The sequence below is a fragment of the Apium graveolens genome, chromosome 3 (genome assembly GCF_009905375.1).
Source record: "Apium graveolens cultivar Ventura chromosome 3, ASM990537v1, whole genome shotgun sequence".
NCBI classification, from domain to species: domain Eukaryota; kingdom Viridiplantae; phylum Streptophyta; class Magnoliopsida; order Apiales; family Apiaceae; genus Apium; species Apium graveolens.
The window spans coordinates 54,418,925-54,445,193 of NC_133649.1; the positions used below are offsets into that span (position 1 = coordinate 54,418,925).

General features: G+C 37.4%; 4 protein-coding genes across 6 annotated transcripts; 1 reads left to right on the forward strand and 3 right to left on the reverse strand.

Annotated features, from left to right (window-relative positions):
• Window positions 1-210: 210 nt before the first annotated feature.
• Window positions 211-2,356, forward strand: LOC141712289 (uncharacterized). The gene is made up of 2 exons (XM_074515166.1): window positions 211-1,230; window positions 2,093-2,356. The coding sequence occupies exons 1-2, from the start codon at window positions 329-331 to the stop codon at window positions 2,160-2,162; spliced, it is 972 nt and encodes a 323-aa protein (XP_074371267.1). The 5' UTR covers window positions 211-328; the 3' UTR covers window positions 2,163-2,356.
• Window positions 2,357-6,414: 4,058 nt separating this feature from the next.
• On the reverse strand, window positions 6,415-6,984 carry LOC141714221 (disease resistance-like protein DSC1). Its single transcript, XM_074517753.1, has one exon. The coding sequence runs from the start codon at window positions 6,982-6,984 to the stop codon at window positions 6,415-6,417; it is 570 nt and encodes a 189-aa protein (XP_074373854.1).
• A 6,485-nt stretch (window positions 6,985-13,469) lies between these two features.
• On the reverse strand, window positions 13,470-14,207 carry LOC141714222 (uncharacterized). Its single transcript, XM_074517754.1, has one exon. The coding sequence runs from the start codon at window positions 14,205-14,207 to the stop codon at window positions 13,470-13,472; it is 738 nt and encodes a 245-aa protein (XP_074373855.1).
• Window positions 14,208-18,196: 3,989 nt separating this feature from the next.
• Window positions 18,197-21,573, reverse strand: LOC141712290 (serine/threonine-protein kinase BIK1-like). 3 transcript variants are annotated; one of them, XM_074515169.1, is made up of 7 exons: window positions 21,422-21,515; window positions 20,725-20,937; window positions 19,655-19,881; window positions 19,407-19,542; window positions 19,061-19,182; window positions 18,841-18,970; window positions 18,197-18,754 (listed from the first exon to the last, which is right to left on the reverse strand). In XM_074515169.1, exons 3-7 carry the CDS (start codon window positions 19,877-19,879, stop codon window positions 18,435-18,437), a joined length of 933 nt encoding a protein of 310 aa, XP_074371270.1. In that variant the 5' UTR covers window positions 19,880-19,881; window positions 20,725-20,937; window positions 21,422-21,515; the 3' UTR covers window positions 18,197-18,434. The 3 variants fall into 3 exon arrangements, with proteins under 3 accessions (XP_074371270.1, XP_074371268.1, XP_074371269.1); XM_074515167.1 differs by lacking the exon at window positions 20,725-20,937 and having other exon boundaries at window positions 21,422-21,573; XM_074515168.1 differs by lacking the exon at window positions 21,422-21,515 and having other exon boundaries at window positions 20,725-21,163.
• Window positions 21,574-26,269: the final 4,696 nt, after the last annotated feature.

Below are 26,269 nucleotides of genomic sequence, written 5' to 3' on the forward strand. Positions count from 1 at the left end.
CGAGACCATCAACTATTTATGTCCCATACAAACTCCTTATAGAGACAAAATAAATAGTAAATTAAACCAGATTATTAAAAAAAATTGACCCTACGCCCACCTATCTAGAAATTCATTGACATATTGTAAGCTTGGAGCCACAATAACAATAAAAAATATAAATTTCACTTTACACAAATCTATGATAATATAACAATAATAGACCTATGATGGTGTCATTCATGACTAATACATAAATATGAGCCCTTGTCTGTTTTCATTACATAAACAAGCCATTCACATTCATATTTTCCTTGAATTCTTCTTCCTACAAATTTGAGAGTTGATCATGTTAGATTCAATAAGTGAACATACCAACAACTTGGAAGTTCTAGGACCAACAAACAACAATTGTGAAGGGTACAAAATGAGTATGGATTTTAGTGTTGAAAGATCAGAAGATGAAGAAAAAGGTAGCAACTTGAGTGATCATGATGGGATTCAATTTAGGCCTAGCAGGCTAAATAATGGAGATGAATCAGGCGTTTGTTCGCCACCCTTGTGGTCGAAAAGCCCGCCCAGAAGCCCGTTTGGTTCGAAATTTTCCCAGAACAAGATTAGAAACTCTCCACCTTCTTTAAGAGTTCAAGCCATAGCAAGAGGTCAAAAAGAGCTCATGGAGATGGTGAAGAGCATGCCTGAATCATCGTACGAGCTTTCGTTAAAAGACCTCGTTGATCATCAAAAAGTAGGGTTTCCAGAAGATGATGAAGAAGTAGTAGTTGATCAAGAAAACAGTAGTTTTATTACAAACAAGAAGCAGGCAAGTGTAAAGAAGCAAGCAAGTGTAAGAAAGCAAGCTAGTGTGAGGAAGCTACCAAGTATAAAGAAAGTTGAAAAGAAAATTGCGAGAACAGGAAGCAATATAAGTGAGAGTAACAATACAGGGTTGTTTTTGAAGATGGTATTTCCAATGCCTTTTGGAGGAAGTAAAAAACAGGCACCAAAACCCCCAAAAGGCAAGGCGAAAACAAAGGAAAATCCATATGCTAAAGTTTCTACAAAGCATGTTGATAATAGTAATTTGAATGATAAATCTTCAAAGAGTGTTGATCAAAAACAGTGGTGGCAGAGAAGATACTCCGTAGTATCCGATGATAGCGAAAGCGGTGGATTGAGTAGCAATGGTAGTAGTGGTAGCAGCGGAAGCTCAGGCAGCAATGACAGCAGCATTAGCAACAAGAGCACCAGGTACGTATACATCTGTTTAATCAATTTACAGTTTCTCCATTAATTTTTAATTTTATGGGTCGATATCTGATATCTCAGAAATAGTCTGATGTTATTTCCGAACGAATAGGTGTTTTTATCGAGCAGAGTCGAGTTTAACTTTAAAATTTTGCGAGGTTAATATTTAAAATACTTATTAATCTTAGCTTAGAATTGGTTCATTGTTGAATGGAAAGAATACTCAAAGTGAAATAAATGGTTACTTGCGGACATCTGAAGCATAAATCTGGCATCAGTTAATGTATACTATTTTGTGAATGAGTTTAAAATGGGTAGCTGAGAAGCCTTCAATAGATCACGAATTCAAATCTTAAAACATTGAATGTTCTAGATCTCTTACCCAAAGAACTCTTTATCTGTAACTTGAGAGTCTGAGACCCGCAAATAGACCGACCGTTACTCGTGATTTAAAGGACCAGCAAAGAAAATATAATAGCTTAAACAAATAGATTAAAAACTTGTTTCTAGAACAATTTGTTAATTGTATGTAATTGAAAAAAACTACTAGCTAAATCCTAATCCTGGCAATAGTAGGTAGTAGTTTTGATAGTTACTTAATTGCAAGCTAAGCTCTCACTGATCTTCTTAATTGTTTTATGAATAAAAAAACAGGGCATTCTAGACAGAATATATATCAAGTGTGAACTCTACTTAAAAAATTTAAAATCACAAACACGTTTTTGTAATTCAACACGCAGACGTTACGCCCCATGCAATTAATTAAATAGCGATGATAATATTAATTAATCATATTGTACAATGATGTGCTTGTTCCCAAATTGTGTAATAATTTATATTAATATATGAGTGCAATGATTTGCAGGAAGAAAGGAGGATTACTACGCGGATGCTCACCTTTTCATTCAAAAAACAGAAAGAAAACAGTAGAGTGAGGGAGACAACGTTATTCATGTTGAGCTTCTTCATGATAATGCCCAGCTCAAATATATATGATATTTTTCACAACATATAGTTAAGTTCAAAGCTTTTTCTATATATAGGGGTTTGTAATTCTTTGTTTATTGATGTAAATTTTGAATGCATGTTCTTCATCACTTTATTGACAGAGTTTGATGTTACAACTTTATATAGTACAGTAGCTTTTATGTACAGTAAAATATGTACTCTGCTGATGGAATATGTTGAGGAGGTACCTAGGATAGAATGCGAGGACAGCCTCCAGAATTTTTCATATATTTTCGGTTTCTTACTTGAAATGAGAAGGCGTTGTGGAGGAAACAAACTTTGGTAGAACAATAAAGCAGACTGATGAACTTATCATACATGTTCAGTCTGATATCAAGGACCAGACATCTCACCCAAAATCTAAGATCCAAGGAGTTTTCACCTTGTGAAATAGTTCAACTAGTACGGAGCTTATCGTTTCGATTCTCACTCACACTGAGATTTATCTAAGAATGAATCCCGAGGAATTTTCTGGAGTGACGTGTATTATGAACAACCAGTCCAACTATTTTCCAAATGAAAGTTGTAGTAAAATGAAGACTTGGCATTTGAGAAACAGACTTCAGACTCCTTGAACCTAGAAACCAAAGAGATCAGAATCTGTCAGATATATAGACGATAGTAATGGCTGACAGCACAACTAGAATTTCTGCAGAGATCAGGCGGTGATCAATATGATCACTCACTCAAACAAGTATGGTAACACTACCGTCATCTAATAAATTGTGCAGGGTGTATAGTAAACAAACCATCAGACTCGCAACATCCAATCAATTTGATGCTTTAAGAACATACCGCGTCTGAAAAGGCAATACTTATTTATTTGAGTTTAATCAGAAATCTATTCCTTTACCAGAAACAGACGAAACAAACTACTCGTATAGTTTATAAACACATCCTCCATTTTGGTTCTCGGGAGCACGAAATGGTAAAAGTTATGTTAGTTTAGTCCCTATCATCAACTTTCATCCCTGTTTAAAACTCGGGAGCAGGGTATTTCTGTCTAAATGAGTAATAAACGAACTGAACAAGGAGTCCAGTCAACCCATACGGTATAACAATACAAATATCTTAGCCGAAGAAGAGTTTAAGTCTTCTCTCAAAACCCATGACAATGTGTAGCCTGTGGTTGTATCCCAGAATCTTATCATATTATAACCTAACTGTTTATTTCAGTTCTTGGAATCACATAATCTATCAATAAACTGCAATTGGTATGTGCCCACTTGTTCCACGGAGGAAAACATTTAATCAGCAAATCTAGATTAGTGCCAAGCAGTCATAAGAAAAACCATATGTATATTTTGACTTTGGTTACCTGTCTGTAAAGGTGGAAAACAAAAGAGCCATTTTCATTACACAAAGCACTTTCCAATTCCGAAATTTCTTGAGAGAGAAGGCAATCAGTTCTTATCACTTTCCTTTCCGAAAATTTCAACCGTTTAAAAGGGTAGATTCTTTCATCAAACACATCAAAAGTGGTGTTGTTGTACTCGTCCATCAATGTATTCTCTATTTTGTAGACTAGATGAATTCCACGAACTTCTGCATCTGCTATTAATTCATTGAGAAGATTGATCCTGGTACTATTATCATCCGAGTTTCATCGTTAACACTGGAAAAACTACTGGTCCATATGGAATCACTTGTGGCGTTCTTAACAGAATAAGTGGTTGAAAATCTTTCATCATCCTTCTCGTTTTTAAAGGAAACAATCATCGCTAATAAATACTGGGATGCATTTAGCGGTGAAAGTAAAAACAATGTTGCCTCTACATTAGTGTGATTGACAGTCCAATACTGTGATTGACTAATCAATCAATAAAAAATCCTGATGGAATGGTAATTTCGATTTCATGGCCAAATCTACTGTATATCTGGTGAAAATGTAACCATCAAAAGTTAATTAACAATTCTACACTTAAATATATAGGTGCACGAGATTATAATCACATGAGCTTCAGATTAACCAAACCTGAAAGAAGCGTTCTGTGAAAATGCATGCCAGAAGAGATGAGTTGCAACCTGTTAAACTAAGTGATGCAATAGAAGCGAGTTCCTCCCAGCCTGAAATCTCAGTCAAAGCACTACAATCTGCAAGGTCCAAAACCTCCAACTGTTTCAAATTGGCTAGATTTGGTAATCCTTCCACAGACTTGCAACCATTAATATGTAGAAATTTCAGATTAGGAGGAAGTTCCGCAATGGACAAGAGATGAGGACAATCCGTAAGATCAAGTTTTTGTAGGGTTGAGAGTTAATTAATACCAGATGGCAAGGCAGTGAGAGCACTCTCAGATAAATACGAACACTGCAATGATGATGCGTACGGGCCTGATACAATATCAGGAAGCATTTCTAATAGAGCAACACCCTTCACCTCTAGCTCCCTTAAGCTTGTAAGCTTCCACAGCTGATCTAGCAATTTTTCTAGGTTGTCACATCCTGCAACACTCAATCTTTCCAGTGAACTCAGGTTACAAATGGCATCCAGAAGAGTTTTAAGTTCCTTGTAATAATCTAATCTTAGCTCAACAAGGTTACTAAGATGTCTAATCGAATCTGGTAATCTCGAAACAGTTAGTCCATGTGCATTGACTTTTAGGGATTTAATGTTCCCTAAATTTATAGGCAATGCTTTCAGACTACTGCAACTATCAATATCTAAAAACTTCCAATGATCTCAAGTTGCAAATAGTTTCTCGAAGAGTTTCAAGTCTTTTGTTGTCCCTTAATCCAAGCTCCACGAGATTACTCAGACGTCTGACTGAATCCGGTCTGTTTCTATAGGCCATACATTTTTCGTGATTTGTTCTTGAACAGGACATGGAACAAGTCCACAACATGTTGATTGGAGAAGTTGTAGGTGTACTTCCATAAATTTATTTCATTTTGAACAATTTTACTATTTGGTAATTCTGAGATAGTTAGTCCATCCGCGTTGAACACTTTTAGGATTTAATGTTCCCCAATTCAATAGGTATTGATTTTAGACTACGTCAACCACTAACACTCAGAACTTCCAATGCTCTCAAGTGGCAAATGGTATCCTGAAGACTTCTTAGGCTCACACAAAAGCGCAAATTCAAAGAAACAAGCCTCGCCAAACTTCTAATTGATGCACAGACCTCCTATAAGCTTTCACATCCCTCAAGAATTATGGTTTAAGGCACGGTAATTTAGTAAAGTCTGGAGTAGTAATTAAATCTTGAGAATACGACATGTTTAGAGTCTTTATATTTTTAAAAACCTGTGAAACCTGTAAAACTAAGTGCAGTTAGAAGTAATTAAAATTACGCATATGTATATTAATAGCCATATATACAAGAAACATACTCACAATACCTACCATGTTTAGCTCCCACGTTGTTCTCAGTTTGCTCCAAGGCAACTCAAAGGATAACTTGTTTTTGTGGGTAAAAATCAGCAGGTAAACACCTCTAAGGACAATTATTCCAACAAAGCAACCTCAAATCTTTAAATGCTTGTTCAAAGCTTCCAGTGATATTAACATTTTTAAGATAAAGGAATCTTAATTTACTCATCTTTTTGAAGGTTTCTGTTTCAAACGAAACTGCCTCATAAGAATCTGGGTGATGAAAGTTGTCCGGCATGATAGCTTCTATTGCTTCCGTTCCCTAACACATATATCAATAAATAAAAATTGATAACCTATGTTTTCTAACACATGGCATATATCTTCTGATTTCACATAACGTCCTGGTGGAACCATCAGAATGGGCATTTATTGGATCAACAAATAATAAGATTACCTTGTGCTTCTTCAACACATCGCATATATCTTCTAATATCCACAATCTACTATGTTTTCTAGGCTCATTAGGAGAATAATTGCGCACAATTTCCCTCCCCATATCCTGAATCAGATTATGCATCCCCAACTCACCTATACCATTGAACGTCAATTCACATCTTTTCTTTAGAATGTCAATGTTACGATTGATGAACGTATAAGAAGTTTTCTAAATTTTGACAAACACGTCTTTCTTCGTTCCAATGAAAAACAAGCAATATCAAGGAAAATATCTTGTAGCATAGGATTAGCCAATTTCAATGCATCAAAGCTAATCATGAGTTTTTTCCCAACATCGTCAATAGGAACTCTTTTCAATTTGTCAATAAACCATCTCCATCCTTCCTCGGATTCGTCAAACAAGTTCAAACCAAAACCTCAAGAGCCAATGGAAGCCCACCAGCATGACGTAGAATGTCTTTAGATAATAGCACTAAAGTATTGTTGGGTGTGGCATTTCCAAACGCATGTTGATTAAAAAGTTGCAGTGATTGAGCATCATTCAACTCCTTTAACATGTATCGATATTTGGGTTGCACTTTAACTTTGTCCAATATCGCTTCATCCCTTGTAGTTATGATAACTACACTATCTGAGGCAAATGGTCCTACTAAAGCTTCAAATTGTTTATGGTGGCCTAAATCATCAATAACAACCAGAACTTTTGTTGAACAAATTCTATCTCTTATCAACTTAATTCCTTCATCAACATTGTGAACCTCAAGTTTTTTCTTAGTTTTCAGAACATCATTAATAAGTTGCTGTTGTAAAGTTTCAAGGCCTTCGGTCCCCGACACCTCGCTAACATTTGCGAGAAAACAGTTGCCCTTAAAGCTTCCTAACAAGAGTTGATTATAAAGAGCTTTGGCAAGAGTTGTTTTACCTAATCCACCCATACCATAAATACCAATCCTAATGACTACCATCTGCGTCATGGCTCAACAATGTTGTCATGTTTTTAACACAAGAATCCAACCCTTTTGGATATTTAGCAACATCTAATGCCTTGGATTTTATTAGGAGTAGAATCTCATCTACAATTTCATCGATTATACCAGCTTCAGACCTACAATTTGTTCTTTTTTATCATAAACAGAGCCTCATATCTGGATTAGTTACATAATCCACCAATATAATGGTAGCATGGTGGGAAGGGCATAATATAGGGTTGCAACTTGACTAATTTACACTTCATCTTTTTTGGTTCAGCATGACAACTCGACCAATATTACATATCAAAAGTCCACTCACACTTCCGTCTATTTCTTAATAGATGAAATCATTTAAAAGTTTTTGATGACTGGGATTTTTTAGTGTGATGACTGACCTGCAAGTTGATTTAAAGAGAAATGATGTTTTATTTATTTATTCCCCACAATAATAATTGAGATATATGACATCCTGAAATGTTGGCAACTTCGGTCAGTGCAAGGCGCCACTTGTTCACTTTCTCCAGTTCACCCACAAAACGAATTTGATGCTTTTCAAAAACTTCTTTAAAACTCCCAATTTCATGTCACACAACATAGAGTTCAATGTTGTAAAACACAGGAATTACCAATCTTTTTTGTGTTATGTGACAACTGAGGATCTCTCACAACATATAGTTCAATGTTGTAAGACACAGGAATTACCAATCTTTTTTGTATTATGTGACAACTGAGGATCTCTCACAACATATAGTTCAATGTTGTAAAACACAGGAATTACCAATCTTTTTTGTGTTATGTGACAACGGAGGATCTCTCACAACATATAGTTCAATGTTGTAAGACACAGGAATTACCAATCTTTTTTGTATTATGTGACAACTGAGGATCTCTCACAACATATAGTTCAATGTTGTAAAACACAGGAATTACCAATCTTTTTTGTGTTATGTGACAACTGAGGATCTCTCCCAGCTCATAGAGGCACCAACTCGAAGAAGCATAATTTTCCGAGATAATAACAATGTAAATTATAGGATTTCTTAATAGCTTGGATCAGCGCCTCTGTGATTGCTTCTCCATTGTGTAGCTCGGAATCATCCTTATATACTCGAATTCCATGGTGATCTAGGGAGGCATACAAATGGCTTGTAAACTTATATCGAGTGCCTTTACCATGGAAACTCAGAAAAACATCCCAAAGAATGGGAGTTGAAGCAGAAGAGAATGCAGTTTGAGAACTTGTAGAAGCCATCAATCTACTCAATAGACCTAACAGTTAGGTTATATGAAATAAGACAATTAGAAACAATAAAAAAAGGCTATAAATGATAACTCTGTTTCTTCCCGGTTCTTCTCCTTTCTCACGTGAGCTAGGGCCCAGCTTCCGTAGCGGTTGGAGTGAGGTTAACCTGCTAGGTAGGGGTCTCTGCAAAACAGAACCGAAGGGGGGTCGTTTCCCGCGGCAACTCCGGTGTGAGAGTAAGAAATGGGTTTTCTTGAAGAAGAAGAAGAAGAGGGAAGAAAGAGTTATTCAAAATATGTGTAATGGTGTGTATATAGGCGTGTGGCAGTCAAATATTTTTTAACCCCTAAAACCCTCTTTTTGGGGCCTTTTATAGGTCCCAAGATTTAGGGTTTTTGGGGTTTGTACCTCTTCATCCTGGCCTTTGATCATTCTTGGTTGGTGATTGATTGGACGGTTCAGATGGACTGTGTGGTCAGGTATCATTTCTCCATCAGAGTTGCCTTGGGATTAGGGCTGTGCATTCGGTTAAAACCGAACCGAACCGAACTTTTTTTCGGTTAACCGAAACCGAATTAAGGGAAAATTCACTACCGAAAACCGAACCGAAATGTATTCAGTTTTTAACCGAAATCGAATTAACCATTTCAATTATTACCGAACACCGAAAATAAAAACCGAAATTTAGAAAAATATGCCACAATTGCAAAAGAAAACTCGGATCATCATTAACTTTACAATCAACATTAAGTTTACAATTTGCAAGTGAAAAACCTTGAAAATTCTTAGGGAGAATTAACTAATGAACAAAGGTATTTTAAGAAAAGTTTGTTGAAACTGAGTTAAAATCTCAACAGATTTAAAATGTAAACAGAAGAAATATGACACTGTTTTGTCAAGTATAAAGAGCAAGAAAAATGAATGCTCCACTTTCATGCAAGAAATTTATACCTATCATCAAGATTTATAGAACCATAAATAAATGAAGTAAAGTCTGGATTTATACATCTGACATTATATAGTTTCAGTTGTTAACACTTTTAGTCCCGCCTAGTCATCTGAATCCCTAACTTAAAGGAATCACAGAGACATACAATGGAGTTCATTTACCTCGAAAAAGATGATGAATCGAATGGATGAGTCTGTGATTGATGGATCGTAGGCGGCGGGCGGTAATGGTCTAATGGACAGGAGTCCGGTAAATGCCTAAATGTAATAGAAAATAGGAATATAGGATTAATATTTTGTTTTTATATATGAATAATAAATCCGGTTAATATTTCGGTTTTCCGGTTAACCGCGGTTAAAAACCGAATTACCAAAAAACCGAATTTCAGAATTTTTCCTACCGAAAACCGAACCGAATCTTCTATATTGGTTAACCGAACCGAACTTTTTTCGGTTATTCGGTTCGGTTTTCGGTTAACCGTACCGAATGCACACCCCTACTTGGGATCTTTACCTATGGACGGCTGGGATGCAATTATTCCATTTTGGGTAACATGAGACAGTTGACTCTTTTGTCATGTGCCACGTGGCACCGGGGACCACCCCGGCTTGGGCCTGGAGTGTTATCTCTTTTGGGCTTCTGTTCCTTTATTTGGGCTTGGTTACTTCTGGCATATCATTTGCCTCTCACTCCCTTATGCGGGTTTTCCCGGATGGGGGAGTAGTTATCTTGAAAATTTTTTTATCACTCATTTGATTTGTGGCCCCTAAACCCGGGGTGTTGTTGGATACGAGTCCCCGGGGTTGTGCCTATAAATACTCCACCTTTGTCATTTCTTTTTTCTTTACGCAATTACAAACACAAAAACTCTCTGCAACTTTTTTTCAAGGCGAATTTGGGAGCTTTTCTCTTTGAAGCCGCCTTATTTCTCCTGCTTTCTTGTAAGTTTTCGAACTTTTCTTCATTCTCTTCTTTCTCGTGATTGTCTAACGAATACTTGTAGTCTGAGTTCTTAGAATGCATGTGTGTCCAAGCATCTGAATCAGTTTACTTTTGTTGTGTCGAGTTTTGGTGAATCGAACAGGTTGTTGTTTATTGTTTGGATTTATAATTTAAATTTGCATAGAAACAGTTGATGTTTGTAGTGAATCTGGGTTTGTGTTTTGGTGTCTGTATTTGTACGAATAAGAGGTTTAATTTATGTAAAAATCTGGGCTTGTTCTTTATTTTTGTGACTGTTCGTGATATGTGTTGTAGGCGTATATATGTATGTATAGGTTGTGTGATGTACTTTGGTGTTTCGATTTTAAGATTAATTGCTTCTGAGTAGCTTTTGTGTTTCTTTCTTTTTCCTTTTCTTCCCGAAATGGCATAGACTTCGGGGTTATATGGGTAGGAGGGGTAGAAGGAAACAATTGGCTAACCTTAAACGTAGACCTGACCGTCCCTATTTTGGATTTCCCGAACATTCATTGAGTGACTCTTCCCCAGAACCAGAAAATATATCTCCCCGTCGCCAAGCTGTAGTTGAGGAGTTTCCTACCTTCCTTTTAAACCCCGGGCAGACTTTGGGTAGGAGAGATGGGTCTTGGGTAGACATAGATCACTACTTTGTTCAGACCTGTGAGAATAGTCATCCCCACGATTACTACTTCAGGGACCTTACTACCGCTTACAGGCCCGGGGGCATAGAACCTTATGATGGGGCCCGTATGGATCAGTTTTTCTATAATGCTCCCGGGACTAGATATGTTCCAGCTCCCCGTCATCCCGACCTCTCCGAGTATACCTTTCAGCAGATAGATGATCTAGTGAAGGTCGTCTTCCATTTCGGGGATGATATGGAGTGGAGGTGGCCCGAGCCTCACGAGAGGGTTTATCACTGCCCCGTTGGTGGTTGGGTAGGAGTTCCTCTAGAGCATCTACGTAGCATAAGGCCCAACCTTCATCAATTTACCAAGTCTCTGTCTCGTGATGTCTACGGGATACCTTTCACCCAGTTGGCCCCGAATTCTGTTAAGTGGGTTTCTTGGTTCCTTGCCTGCTGCCATGTAAAGAAGTATATTCCCACGTTTAAACTTTTCCACTACCTTTTTAAGATTAAGAAGTCCACATTGCCTCCCCTTTTTGAGTTTACCTTTAATATAGATAGTTGTGGGCTCCCTTCCGATGCCAAAAAAACACCCGTCTTTATGTTGAACTCGCTCCGGGGCTGGCACCAGGAGTTCATCTCCGCCCGGGGCTGGGACCTGGAGTTTATGCCTTTGTACAAAAATGCTTTAAAAAATAACAGGTTCCCATCCGAGCGGCTCGGTGGAGATGCCCTGGTGAAGATGTATGATTTTGTGGTTGCTCTTGGTGCCCAGTGGACCCGGGATACCTTTTTAGATAACCAAACATTGTTTAATGTTGGCTGTAAGTGCTTTACATTAGTAGTTTTTTCCTTGTACTTTTCTTGATGTATATCTTTGCCCTGGTGCTTCTTTTTAAAACCGTTGTTCCTTGTGCAGGTTTTCCCTTCCTTAAACCTTTCCATCACGCTATATCGCAACAATTTAAGGATTTGGCCGGAAGGTTCAAGAAGATCGGTGGCGCTATGCAGTTGGACTCGGGAAAGAAGACAGCTGGTGTGGGTAGTGGCTCTCAGGCCCGGGATGCTGGTTCCTCGGAAAATAGTGTAAGGCAAAGTGCCCCGGTGGTTACTACACATATTGTCCCAGAGCCCGAGGAGGTTGAGGTGCTGGAGTTGGACGAAGAAGAGGTTGGAACTTTGAACTCTCGCAAGAGGAAGGCTGTGGAGGAAGTTGCTGGTGGTTCCGGAACCCCCCAACGTAGGAGGGTTTCTGCTTCGGGCCCTACCGAGGAGGAGAGCTAAAAGTTGATGGAGGAGGATGCGTTGAAAAACCTCTTAGCCCGGATGACATTGGATGATCGCCGGAATGAGATGTTTGAGAACTATACCACCCCTGCTGACTTTGATTGCTATGCCAAGGAGGATCTGGATACCTTCCTCGATCTTCTGGTTCAGGATGTTTCGGAGGTAAGACTGTTCCCTTATTATTTTCCTTCCTATCTTTGCATTAGTACTGAGTCGTTTATTTTCATGCCAACGCTCGGATCAGCGGCTGTTCCACTATTCTTCATAATTACCGCATAAGGGAGGCCAAGAATAAAGTTGTGGTGAAGAAGCTGTCTAAGGAGAAGGAAATATTCACCAAGTACCGGGAGGTGAAGGAGAGGGAGTCCTGTGAACATAAGAAGGTTGTTGCTGAGGCGGTGAAGGCCCGGGAGGCTGCTGAGCAGATGGTTGGATCCCTCCGGGCGGAGGTGGAGAATTTGAAGAAAGAGCTAACTGTCAGGCCCCGAGCAGAGGAGGTGCTTGAGTCTTTAGGGGTACCCCAGCTTACTACGAGGAGCTCAACAACAAGATCTTTTAGAAGGTCAACATCTGCTGGGACATTGCTTCTGCTTATCTGGATGAGAATCCGGGTGGTGACATGGACGGGTTCATAGAGATGTACCTCGCAGAAGAGCTCCGACGTGAAGAAGCCAGAGCTGCTGAGGCGGGTACTTCCGGGACACAGCCGCCTCCCCCTCCCTAAGAGGGCCGCGAGAAGACTCCTCCTCCTTCCGAGCACTGAAGAATGAAGACCCGGGCTTTGTGCCTTGTAATTTATTTTTCGTAGTTTGCTGTCATTTCAGACTTAGCCCTTGTGGCTTTTTGACTTGTTATTTGGATTTCGTATGAGTGGTTTGAATTTGTTACGGGGCTTGGTTTGCCCCGGGTATGCATGTAAATATATTTCCCTTTCTGTATTTGGTTTTGATTTCTTACATCGAAATTTTTCTAAGTACACGCGGTTCGTGTTATGGTCCCCGGGATGGGGGTTTTAAAATTTTAACTGAATAAAATTTTGTAAGTACACATGGTTTGTGTTATGGTCCCCGGGTTGGGGGTTTAAAATTTTAACTGAATAAAATTTTGTAAATACACATGGTTTGTGTTATGGTCCACGGGATGGGGTTTAAAATTTTAACTGAATAAAATTTTGTAAGTACACATGGTTTGTGTTATGGTCCCCGGGATGGGGTTTAAAATTTTAATTGAATAAAATTTTGTAAGATGGCGACATTAATCATATGACAACGAGATTATACAGAGCTGTGGGGTGCTCGAAGCAAAGTTTTCATTTAAATCATAATAAAACAAAAATACATTTCGGGGAAAACGTTGAAAGTTACATCAAGCTGTTATAGCCTAAAAGCAGAGGAGATCCCGGAATGTGTGCCCTACCTTTACTGGTAGAATTTCCTTAGGCGGGCTCCGTGCCAAGTGTTTGGGACTTCGGTTCCACCGAGATAGCTTAGCTTGTAGGTTCCTCGGCGGAGCACTTCCTTAACCATATAGGGGCCTTCCCAGTTGGGTTGCAGTTTTCCCTGATTGGTAGGGTCCGAGGCTTCGGTGTGCCGGAGTACCAAGTCTTCCGCTTTATACTCTCTGATTTTTGCCTTTTTCGCGAAGTAGAGCTTTGTCTTTTCTTTGTAGCTTTCCATCCTTTTTACTGCTTTGTCTCTTACTTCGTCTAGGAGCTCCAGGTTGGTCTTGAGTCCTTCGATGTTTGAGATCTCGTCGAAGTTGACGACCTTGGGGGAGGGGGATCCGGTTTCGACTGGTATGCGAGCTTCGGTGCCGTATGCAAGCTTGAAGGGGGTTTCATTGGTTCCCGTCCTGGGGGTGGTTCTGTAGGACCACAAGACTTTCGGAAGCTCATCAGGCCAAGTTTTCTTGGACTCTTCTAGTCTTTTTTCCAGGCCCCGGAGTATGGTTTTGTTAGTTACTTCGACATGTCCATTTCCCTGAGGATGTGCAACCGATGCCCTTTTGTGCTTGATTCTGAGCTCTTTCAAATATGCTTCGAAGTCGGACCCGACGAACTGTGGACCATTGTCGGAGACAAGAATTACCGGGATCCCGAACCTCATGATGATTAAATCCATAAACTTGATACAATCTTGTTGATTGATTGTCCTCATGGTCTTAGCTTCTGCCCACTTGTCATGTAATCAATGGCTACTAAGACGTAGCGGAGGTCACCTTTCGCTCGGGGAAAGGGGCCCATGATATCTATGCCCCAAACAGTAAATGGGATCGGAGATAATACCGATGCTGGCAGGCTGGGGCTTTGTCTGGGAATGTTGCTGAATTTCTGGCACTGGGGGCATTTCTTAACATAGGCGATGGAGTTGAAGTGGACAGGTTGCCAGTAATATCCCAGAATCATGTTGTAAGAGGATGCAGCACTTATCACGTAGAACTTCATGACATGAGATACCTGCCGGGGTGTGGCACCAAAGACCACGGGAAGGTATATTACCCCGCGGATCGGGATCATATTGTTCCCGAATCCGTAGAGAGGGTCTTCGAGGCATGGATCCATGCGGAGGTGTCCCAACTTCATCCTGTTAAGGGTATGCTCAATAACAATGTTAGCTGAGGAACCGTTATCAACCAAAATTCTTTGTACCTCATTGTCGGCGTTGTCGAGAGTCACGACCAGGGCTTGGTTGTGCTCGGGATCCAGGCCCTCATAATCGGCATTGGAGAAATATATGTGTTCATCTTCAGCAGGCTGGATCATCATGACATCATTGTCCACATCTAGACCCCGGGGTGGGGAGGATGTTCCTCCAAAGATCATGTTGACCACGTGTTTCCCGCCGCCAGAGGGCTTATCTCTGTCATCGAGTCTTCTTTGTAGGTACTGGTTCATGTTGCCCTTTTTGATTTGGTCTTCAATGAACATTTTGAAAGAGAAACAGTTCTCTGTGGTGTGGCCATGATCCTCGTGATACCCGCAATGTTTGTCTCGGGCCATGTTCCCCGGGGGTGCCAACAGCGGCTTCGGGGGGTAATAAAAGGGTTTTCCTTTGACTTCTCTCAAGATGTCGGCCCGGGGCAGGTTGAGTGGAGTCCATTCGGGCTCCGGTTTTGGCTCATTTTGGGCTTGGGCTTTCTTTCAATCTTCTGTGGTCTGGAGTAGTCGTCCCGGGGTGGGATCCCCCGAGATTGCTGTACATAATTGGTATGTCTGTCTGTTCTATGTCTCTTTTCTTTTCTGTAGGAGGAGCGGCGTTCCGGAGACTCATCATCATCCCGGATCTGCCTGTTCATCTTCATCGAGGTGAGGAAGTCATTTTCCTTGATAAACTTCGAAGCCATCGCATAAGCCGAAGCAAGGATTTGGGGCTCCCTATGGATCAGGTCCTTCACGTAGCCTTCGCATGAAACCGGGTGGAGATTACGCCGAAAAATATTCACGGCTTCCTTCTCCTCAAGGTTGGAGAGCTGGTCAACTGATTCCTGAAACCTTTTAATGAATTCTGGTAGAGTTTCTCTGCTTCTTTGTTAAATGGTTTCTAAGTGGCACATCTGGAACTCGTTCATGCGGTTCGCCCTGAACCTCTTGAGAAATATCTCCCGGAAGTCTTTCCAATAGTCGATGCTCCGGGAGGAGATTTTGCTGAACCATTTTTGCGCCCCTCCCTTTAGTGTTGAAGCGAAGAAACGACATTTGGTAAGGTCATTGTAATCATATATGTTTGAGATTTGTTCAAAGTAGTTGAGATGTTCTTCAGGGTCGACGAGCCCATCAAAAGAGTCGAAGTTGAAGTGTTTGAATGTTGATTCCCTGGGGTGGATTCCAGTTTTCTAGTGAAGGGCGTGGCCTCCACCCCGACTTTCACGTCTCCTTCCACCTTTCTTTTGAGATCCCGAAGAACTCGGGCCATTTGCTTCTGCTTAGATTCCTTCTCTGGTTCTGAATCCGTAGAGACATGAATCCGGCGTATTTTCTTCTTTAGTTTGGCTTCCTCCTCTTAGACCCTCTTTTCAATGTTAGCTTTCGCCTTGGCCTCTTCTTCCTTCCGGATGCGGTCCCGGTGTGTGGCTCTCTTGATCTCGTCTCGGGCGTCCTCTGACGGCCTCTTAGTTCTGCCAATTCGGTCCAAGACTGAGCCCCGGGATTCTCCCGAGTGCTCTTTCTGGTCTTCGGGACGGGTCTCAGGAGCCTTGTTCTTTTCTTTCTACAGGTCCGTAGCCGCTTGAATCTGCTCCGGGGTCATATTTTCCCAAGGGTTTGTAGAGGTTTCAGCATACTTGTGGGTTGTTTTCTCTATAGTTATCCTCTGGTCCCCGGGCTGGAGCTGAGATGAAACACGAGTTAAGGGGGGCTATTCTTCTATATCTTCCATCTCGTCGTCCCTGGGCGGGGCAACGGTGGGCTGAATAGTTCCGGAGATCGAAGTTTTGCTTTTTCTCGTGGTCATTAGTTTCAGAACGGATTATGGGAGATAGTAGCAGGGGTGCACCAGGGTGTGTGACTGTTCAGGAGGGAAAAATAAGAAAAGTGAGTTGTGAAGAGACTGAGGGTTTTGTTCTTACCAGAGAGAGGATTTCCTTGGCTTTTGGAGCTGTGTAATGTAGCTGGAGATGACACCACACCGCCGGAGGTTCGACCCTCCTTCTAGCGCCAATGATAACTATGTTTCTTCCCGAGTCTTCTCCTTTCTCACGTGAGCTAGGGCCCAGCTTCCGTAGCGGTTGGAGTGAGGTTAACCTGCTAGGTAGGGGTCTCTGCAAAACGGAACCGGAGGGGGGGTCGTTTCTCGCGGCAACTCCGGTGAGAGAGTAAGAAATGGGTTTTCTTGAAGAAGAAGAAGAAGAAGAAGAAGAGGGAAGAAAGAGCTATTCAAAATATGTGTAATGGGGTGTGTATAGGCGTGTAGCGGTCAAATATTTTTCAACCCCTAAAACCCTCTTTTTGGGGTCTTTTATAGGTCCCAAGATTTAGGGTTTTTGGGGTTTGTACCTCTTCATCCTGACCTTTGATCATTCTTGGTTGGTGATTGATTGGATGGTTCGGATGGACTGTATGGTCAGGTGTCCTTTCTCCATCAGAGTTGCCTCTGGATCTTTACCTATGGACGGCTGGGATGCAATTGTTCCATTTTGGGTAACATGAGACAGTTGACTCTTTTGTCATATGCCACGTGGCACCGGGGACCACCCCGACTTAGGCCTGGGGTGTTATCTCTTTTGGGCTTCTGTTCCTTTATTTGGGATTGTTTACTTCTGGCCTATGAGGCTTGTAAACTTATATTACCATGGAAACTTTGAAAAACATCCCAAAGAGTGGGAGTTGAAGCAGAAGAGAATGCTATAAACATTGCTATGTTGCTGGCCAGCAGCAAGGGTTCGGAAAGTCTGACAAAAGGGACAAGTCAGATTAAGTTATGAATTTGAGACTAAATATGTTAGTATATCTTCACAATTTTTGGTCGAATTGGGATAGTTAACAGGTCAACCTGAATCCGATATGTATATGTTTCCGTATTCTTAGAAAAACAGGGATTGTTGTATTGTTGTTGAACACCTAACTGAGCCTCAAAGCTGATTCCAACATAAAAGGAATTATTCCATAATATTGAACTAAAAACATGACATGAAGTAAATCACGAGAGTTGAACCCATATGATGCACTATCACACGTTATAAATTTATAATACACTACTACATGCTGCTAAATAACAGGCAGATCCTCAAGCTTCTCTTTCAGGTAGATTTAATTCACCACAACAATAAATTATATCATCAGAAATGTCAAAAAAAAAACAATAGAGTAAATTGATCGGGGGCAGATAGTTGTACTTCAGAATCAAATATTTACAAATTAAAGCCAAAAAAATGAAATGAAAAAATACCCTTTTGATTTCAAAATGTGAGTTGAAGGAAAGCTGTGCCCTAAAGCATAAGTGAGATTTAATTACACTGTTGTATTTTGTATATTACTGTATGTCCAAGTTTTTACGGTATTTTTTATTAAATTTTATATAAAGAAATTATGTAAATGATACTATGTTATAAACTTAATTTTAATTAATTTTTGATGATTTTAAGTTTCAGAGTTGAATCAAGTGATGCCCAGGAGTAGAAAGCTAGATTTATCCTTTTTCATTTTACATAATGAATATGAATTTATAATAAGTGTATTTGTAATTCTTAATACTTAATTTACAAGAAACCTTGACCTCTTTCCGAGAACAGGGTTTGCATAAGGCACACATGTATGGTATGTGCAAAATCACTGTTTTTGCAAACATCAACCCTGTTTTAAATTACTATACATATCTAAAACATGCATAGCATTTAGACTACTGAACTAGTTTCCAGACATGAATGTGACCTCAAAAACAAGCAGGCAATCAAGCATCCCCAATTTTAATTTGACGTTTCTCTAGAAACTTAACTATTTGCATCATTACGGGACGACTCTGTGGATAATATTCCAAACAACACATAGCCAGGGCCGTGATATCAATTCCACTGCGAGCATCATAGAGTGGATCATCCTGAAGCTTCTTGTGAACCAAAGAACAATCAGGCTTGAACTCTTTCTTGGCCCAACAATCTGCTTTTGTCTCTTTTTTATTTTCTGGATTAAAAGCTTTTTTCCCTATTATACTTAAAAGCAACGCTCCATAAGAATAGACATCACATTTGACGGACCATGGACTCCTTGCACCTATCATCGCAGAAGCAACTTTAATTATCATAAGAGCATAGAAAGCAGAATCTGAACAAGAATTATAGTTATGGCTGATAGCATACCTAGCAATTTTCCTGCAGAGATCAGACGTGGATCAATATAACCAGGCGATCCCCATATGGACCCATTTGGCACATCTCCGAAAAAACCACCAGTTAACATTGAAAGATCAAATAGTATAGGGTTGCAATCCTACATCAAACAATAAAACTGGATCCCTTGAGACATTTGACGTGGAAAAATACATGCATGAACAAAGCCAACTGTAAATACAGTACTGACCTTATCAATCATTATGTGAGCTGCAGATATATTCCGCACCAAGTAATCACTGCGGTGCAATTCCTCAAGAAGACGCGCAAATTGAAGTGCAATGTTGACAGTCTGCTGCCAGTTGATCTCATCTGTGACAAACTAAGCTTTTAAGAAGGGAATAGAGAAAAATAGATACATGGAAGATTCTACCCAAAAATTAATAAACAGGGCAAATCGATATTGTCACTCGCAGAAAAAGAAGAAACAGTAAGCAATGTGATGATACAAAAATTAGTTTAAGAAACAGAGCAAAGAAGACATATGTGCAAACTGCAAAGTATAGGATAGTTAGATAAATGGATCAAAACACTACCTTTATTTAATAAATTGTGCAGGGTATCTAGTGGACTGATATCGTATATAGTTGCTAATAACTCATCAGACTCGAAACATCCAACCAACTTCACTAAATTTGGATGATTGTGATGCTTTAAGAACAAAACCTCCGTCTGAAAAGGAAAAAAATTAATTTGGGATTAATCAGAAATATATCTTCATGCTAGGAAGTAGGAACAAAAAAGATGAACTATAGTTCTAGAACACGGAAAATTAGCAATGTACTTTTAATTTTGACCGGAGATCTTGCAAAGAGCATTTCTGTTGTTCCCAAATTTTCAAAGTCACGTCCTTTTCTTCTCCCGACTTGTCATCATGTTTAATTTTTCCCCGGTACAACTTTCCGAACTGGGTAATTGCAATTAGATTTTCAGAGCTAAATTCATTAGTTGCTAATTTCAGCTGATCTTGTGTGAATTTTTCTGGATGATATTGTAAAACTAAGTCCATACCTACACACAATTTCAACATTACCATTTCAATATTAGGTAATACAAGATGACAAAAGCAAAATATAACAAGTCCTTCGTCTAAGATACATGTACAGGGTGGTGACCGATGTTGGCCATTTTTACCATAATTCTAAAAAAAACTGCCAAATAAAAAGTACAATTGATAATAAATCGTCCCAAATTTGATACATGACGGTGGTGGAACAAAGGGGGTTCTAGCCTAAACTATAGCCTCGACTTACCTTCATAAACCAATACAACTTTTTTCCTTAAACAATGACTTTTAGCTAAAAAATTGAAGATTTTTTTTAAGCCCCGGATGGCCTTGAAAAGTAAGTTACAATTTTATTTAAGACTTTACGGTTTTGAAATCCTGATTCTGCCTCACATGTGATAATAGCGCTACTAAAAAGGCATACACGCAGTGGGAAAAACGTGCATTGCCCAGGATGTTTCACATGTACACAAGTGTATACATGTGATATTTATGCTCTATGAGCATGTCCAATAATACTGCTAATATACATATAGCTACTGCTATATTATATTTATGACTGTCAAAACTCAAAAGTGATGTTTGGTGCTGATACAGAACTTTTAGTCCAATGCATAGTTTTAAAAAAGAAACCGAATAGCTCTGAATATCTCTGAATTGCATCTATCCATATCTGAAATACTGTGTGCTATCTTTCAATTATCCATTTTCTCGCCATAATTGAAATGCTGAAATTTTACATGCTTCTTTGACAATTATAGGAATGTCCATACTTGTAACTATTCTTTTTGTTGCTAATTTAACTACATTTAGGAATGAGGATTAAGCATAGCATGATGCTATCTTACCTCCATGTTTGGCATTGCATTGAAGTTGTGTTTTCTATTTTTGGTACCACATTATAAATATAGCCCACAAGATGAGCAACACTTGAGGAACTTTCATACTACACGAGCTGTGATACACATCTCGCACATTTGTATAACATTATAAGCATTATTAAAAATCCGACACCCCCAAGCAATGTGCAGATTATTGACCCTTTAAGCTGATACAATTCACTGAAACACACATATAAATGTATAAGCCTGGAGATATGAGGAGAATCTAGTAAGAGGCGCAAGAACACGGGTCCCCCATAAAACAAAATTTAAGTTTTTTCACTATTAAATTTTTTAGAAATATATGAAAGTGTTCCAAGAATTTAATAGTATAAATATATATTTACAAAATATAGACCGCGTCAGGGAGTTTGATTTTCTGGATTGGCCCCTACACACACCATAATCTTGGCATAAACATGAAAAGTAAATTAAAAATATCACCAAGATCATAACCAAAAAATAAATAAAATCAAAACTCAGTATCCATTATTGGATTTCGACTTCTAAGTACACACAATTAAAAAAGGTAGTATAATTAGCAAACAAAAATAAATAAATATATTGCCAAAATGAGTTATGGGCTGAAATAAATACATAAAAATCGAGAGAGATGGAAAATATACATAAACAAGATTCAAATACAGAGAGTAACCAAACTCACCTGAGGATTACGAAACTTGGGTATGTAAGTATCTGGCCTTCTGTATCTATAGATCGGTCGTTCAAGGTTTTGGTTTGCCTATGTTCTTGGCTTACAAATAACTTTTTAACAAAAAACGTTATTTTACCTTATTTCTTTCTGATTATTGATAAATGATTAAAAATAGGATTTTTTTATCCAAAAATATAAAAAAAAAATTAAAAATACGTTGTAATCCGCAACATTTACAAAATCGTATGCAACTGCGTCTGTCCTCAACCGTCATATTCAATTTTTACCATATTTTTTTAAAAAAAGAGTTCAAAAATATGGATATTTTTGATAAATTCTCTTAAAAATAATAAATATTTACCTTAGTCCTATTAGCTTCCTTCTTCCACAGTCTGCTGGGATGAGTCCATATGTGTTGTGTGCTAGCCCAATGGGTTTACCTTTGATGTGTACATAGGCTTTTTAAAGTGGGCTGTAGTTTCAACTGAAGTTTTATATCTTAAAAACAACACACATAGCTGAGGCCATATTGTTCTGGGAGAGTACATATATTAATCATGAATAGGCTGTCAAACGGATAATTCGGATATGGATATCCGTATCCGTATCCGCAATTATCGGATTTGAATACGGATAATATCCATTTTATTTCGGATACGGATAATATCCGTTTTTTTCGGATACGAATGCGGATATTTTGGACGAATATCGGATTTTTTGAATTTTTTTGTTGCTCCTATCGTTTTTACGATGATTATAGAACATTTTTTATGATTAAATACAAATAATATATTTATATATATATAAAGTATGTATACAATTATATAAAATTTGTATAAACATATTATTTAATACATTTACACACACTATAAGCTAAAAAATAAATTTTAAATTATATACAATTATATATTTATATAATTTAAATATCATATATATATTTAGTTTCGGATTCGAATATCCCGAATTCGGATATTGATAATATCCATTTTTTTTCTGATACGGATAATATCCATTTTTTATCGGATACGGATGTGGATTTTTCAGGCGAATATCAAATTTTTCGAATTTTGTTGACAACCCTAGTCATGAGCTAAAGTGTGTGTATATATTTTGTTGTGTGTATATATTTACGTATCTCTATCAGTGTTGTCCCGGATTCCCTTTCCAAGATATGCAAAATCAGGGCAGGTCCCATCTTGTCATCAACCATAATTAGCAGCCTAGGTTAGTCCAATGGCATTAACCCATTCTTATTCATACTAAATTGCTATTTATCTTTTAACTCTAAATAAATTATTCAAGTAACTTGTCAAATGAGGAGTCAGGGTGCCCGGGAAAATCTTAAAATAAATAACTTATGATTTAAATCGAATAAGTGACTGATAAGTGATAAGTTAATAAATGCTTATAACTTATATAAGTGTTTGGATAATTTAACTTATAAATTAGAATTTTTTATTTAAATGAACTAAAATAAATAATTTTTAAATATAATTATCTTAATTTATATATTTTAAGTTTGATTAACATTTTAAAAAATATATTTTAAAATTAAAATTGATAAAAAAATGTAAAATAAAAAATAAGATGAGAAAAAATATGTCGTTATTAACATTCAACTTATCAGCTTATAAGTTGTAAATTCAACTTATTAATTGGATCAACAAACACTCGTCAATAAGCTGTTATCAGTATTGGCTTATAAAATTTGCCAAAGAGTTAAAAAAGTAGCTTTTCCGGTCTTAACCACCTACTATTTAAATATATTTTTTTATCCTCTGAGTAAATTCTAAATTTTAATATACATGTGTTTTGTTTCGTGGCATGAGATGAAATTTCGAAATCATGCCCTCTGTTTTGTGCTTCAATATAATTTTAAATATTTATTTATAAATTAATTGAATCTTCAAAATTTATTAAAAAAAATTCTCCGACTAAGTAATTGACTTTTCTTGTTAAATTTCAGTATGTATGCATATATAAGCGGGTAAACATATTGGTTCGCCGTATTATGTAGGAAGTTCCGATTCACCGTGCGGTTTTCCTCAAATAGCAAATCAATCGGTAAATATAGTTTAATCAAATTTTTGAACTCCACCCCTATCTCTCGTAACTCAAAAATCACATAAATCATGAAAATTAGATATAATTTGTGTGCTTTATATATTTAAAAAATAGTAATTACATGTAAATTTAATAAAATATTAATTAATATTGAAGCTAAATTATGAATAAAAATATTTTGGTGATTTGTAATATTTAAGTTAGAATTTCTAACATAAAATTTTATTAACGAAGTGATGAATTTATAATATATGTGTATATATGTATTTGTATATATATAAATTAGATTGCGGTGCGGTGCCGTTTAAAACACAATGTTAAAATGCCTAATCTCAACCCAGCGAACACCGCGCGGTTTATTCAAAATTCAAATCACACCCGCATCATAAAAAAAATTACAATTTACGATATGGCACAGATGATATTTACGATTTGTATGATTTGATGATCACTTTTAATATTTACCGCTCAAATTAAATTTTCGCCCGACCAAAACTGTCCAACTTTACTTTCAGCCGAACTGAGTCGATCAAATTTAAACCGAAATATAGTTGGGTAAGAAATTATTAAACTCGGACTTTATGAGTTCGAGTTTTGCAAATTTTAAATCAAAACAACCCGACATCTAATTACTCCTACTGAGCTAGACCTTTCTCCATTATACTGACTCTCTCCTTAAAAAATGACATTTGACATTCTCTCCTTTATGACACATGCCATCTTCTCCTTTTATTATTATTATTTTTTTTATCGTATATAATCCGTAGTCGCTACCTTTCAGGTGTGCACTACGTAAACCCTACGAGCTCACACGATACCCTGTAAATCACGTGAACCAAGTTAAACCTTTTATTATTCTTCAAAACTATTAATTACATTATATTAAATATTTTATCATCTTTGTTTTCAGTAATTCTCTCTTTTATCCGTATCTTCCTCCACTTATGTTTCAACTAATTCTCCATTAGTCCTTCATTTCCATTGCTTTAAATTCAATAATTTTCTTTTCTCCAAATATATTAATTTTCTTAATTAAATATTTAAATTACTCATTAATTAAATATATTAATTTTTAAAAAAAAAAAACTTTTTCGTTTCCCCCAGATTTTCTTTCCTTTTTCTTCTCTAATATCACTGCTTATTTAATTTCACAATTTCTTATATTTCATCAATAATATTTATCAAGATATTTAATTTATTTAAAATTTATATTGTCAGAATATGTTTATTCCAATTTTAATAGGTCTATATACTATTTATTTATGTATCATAATTATTAAATAATCAGGATTTTTATTAAATTTATTTGAAAAAAAGTTGGAATATGCCAATCATACTATTGAATTAATTAAATCAACTTAAAATATATTATTTCATGTGCCTAAATTTTATGTTAATAGATTTTTATGTTAATTTAAATAAATTAATTATAAAATATCTGGGCAATTGCCCGTAACCTTATCTAGTACTTCTCTATAACAGACTATTTAATTTTACCCTTTCTGTTTTCTAAAAGTTTGTAATCAGTTTCTGCTTCCCGATTACCTATTTACTTAAGTATAGTACTGGTGTGCAAGACATGCATGTATTATAACAAGACTAAGTCATACTGACAACCCTAAGATTAGTTGTATTGTAACCTTAATCTGTAATTCATACTTGTAACGCTTAATGTCTATAAAATGTAAATGGAGCAGACTAGAGCATTTTTCTCTAAACAGTGTCAAGCCTAAGAATTTTATCTGGAAGAAGATCAAGAAGATCATGGCTCAGAAGAATTATGAAGAAGTTTGGAGTTGAATAAATTTGTTTGGTGTAAAACATTCTAAGTCAAGATCTCTACAAGTCACATAATTAGTGTTATAGAGAAATCATTCGAGAACTCCAGAATGGCTTATCGAGAAGTCATTTAAGCTCCAGAGAGTACCGACGGATGAATAATAACATCTACCCGACAGATGAGCAATATTTACCCGACGGATGAGCAATATATACTCGACGGATGAGCAATGTATACCCGACGGATAAACAACATCCACCGGGTGTAGAGAACTCAGGAATTGCTATTGGAGATATCGATAAATCAGATACCCATTCGAGAACTCAGAGATATCGACAAGTATACATTCATTAGAGAACTCTGAGTTATCGATAAGCCAAAGTCCATTAGAGAACTCTGAGTTATCGATAAACCAAAATTCACTAGAGAACTCAGAGTTGTCGATAAGTCAAGTTAACAATGAAGTTTCAGAGATATCGACAAACCAACATACCTATCGAGATGTCGAGTTCTCTACAGCTTAATTGGAGATCTCGAAGTGAAGAAATTTCTCTAAGTACAGAATTGCAGAACAGTTCAATATCCAAGGTTGCAAATCAACAAACAATTCACACAGCTGGATTGACAAGTCTACAAAAAGTAGCTTGAGAGATGTGCAAGATCAATGACAAAGATTAACTGACAGAGGAGATTAAAGTAATCACATGATGCTAAAGATATGCTAAGCTAGAAATGGAAGATTTGCTTTTCTATAAATAGAAATGACAAGTGACAGTTTAGAAAAGCTAATAGCATGTTTATTATCCACTGTGTAAACCAACAGTTAACTGAGTTATAAAGTTAACACTGATCCTCTAGTTAAGTAGAACAATAAGAATAGAAAATTTGTGTGTTCTCTCTCAAGAAAGAAGCTAAGTTCTAAAACAAGAACATAGAGATTTTGTAGCAAAACACTGCTTGATTTTTAATATAAAATTAAGTGAGTTTTGAAGATCTTTGTTTTACATATTTGC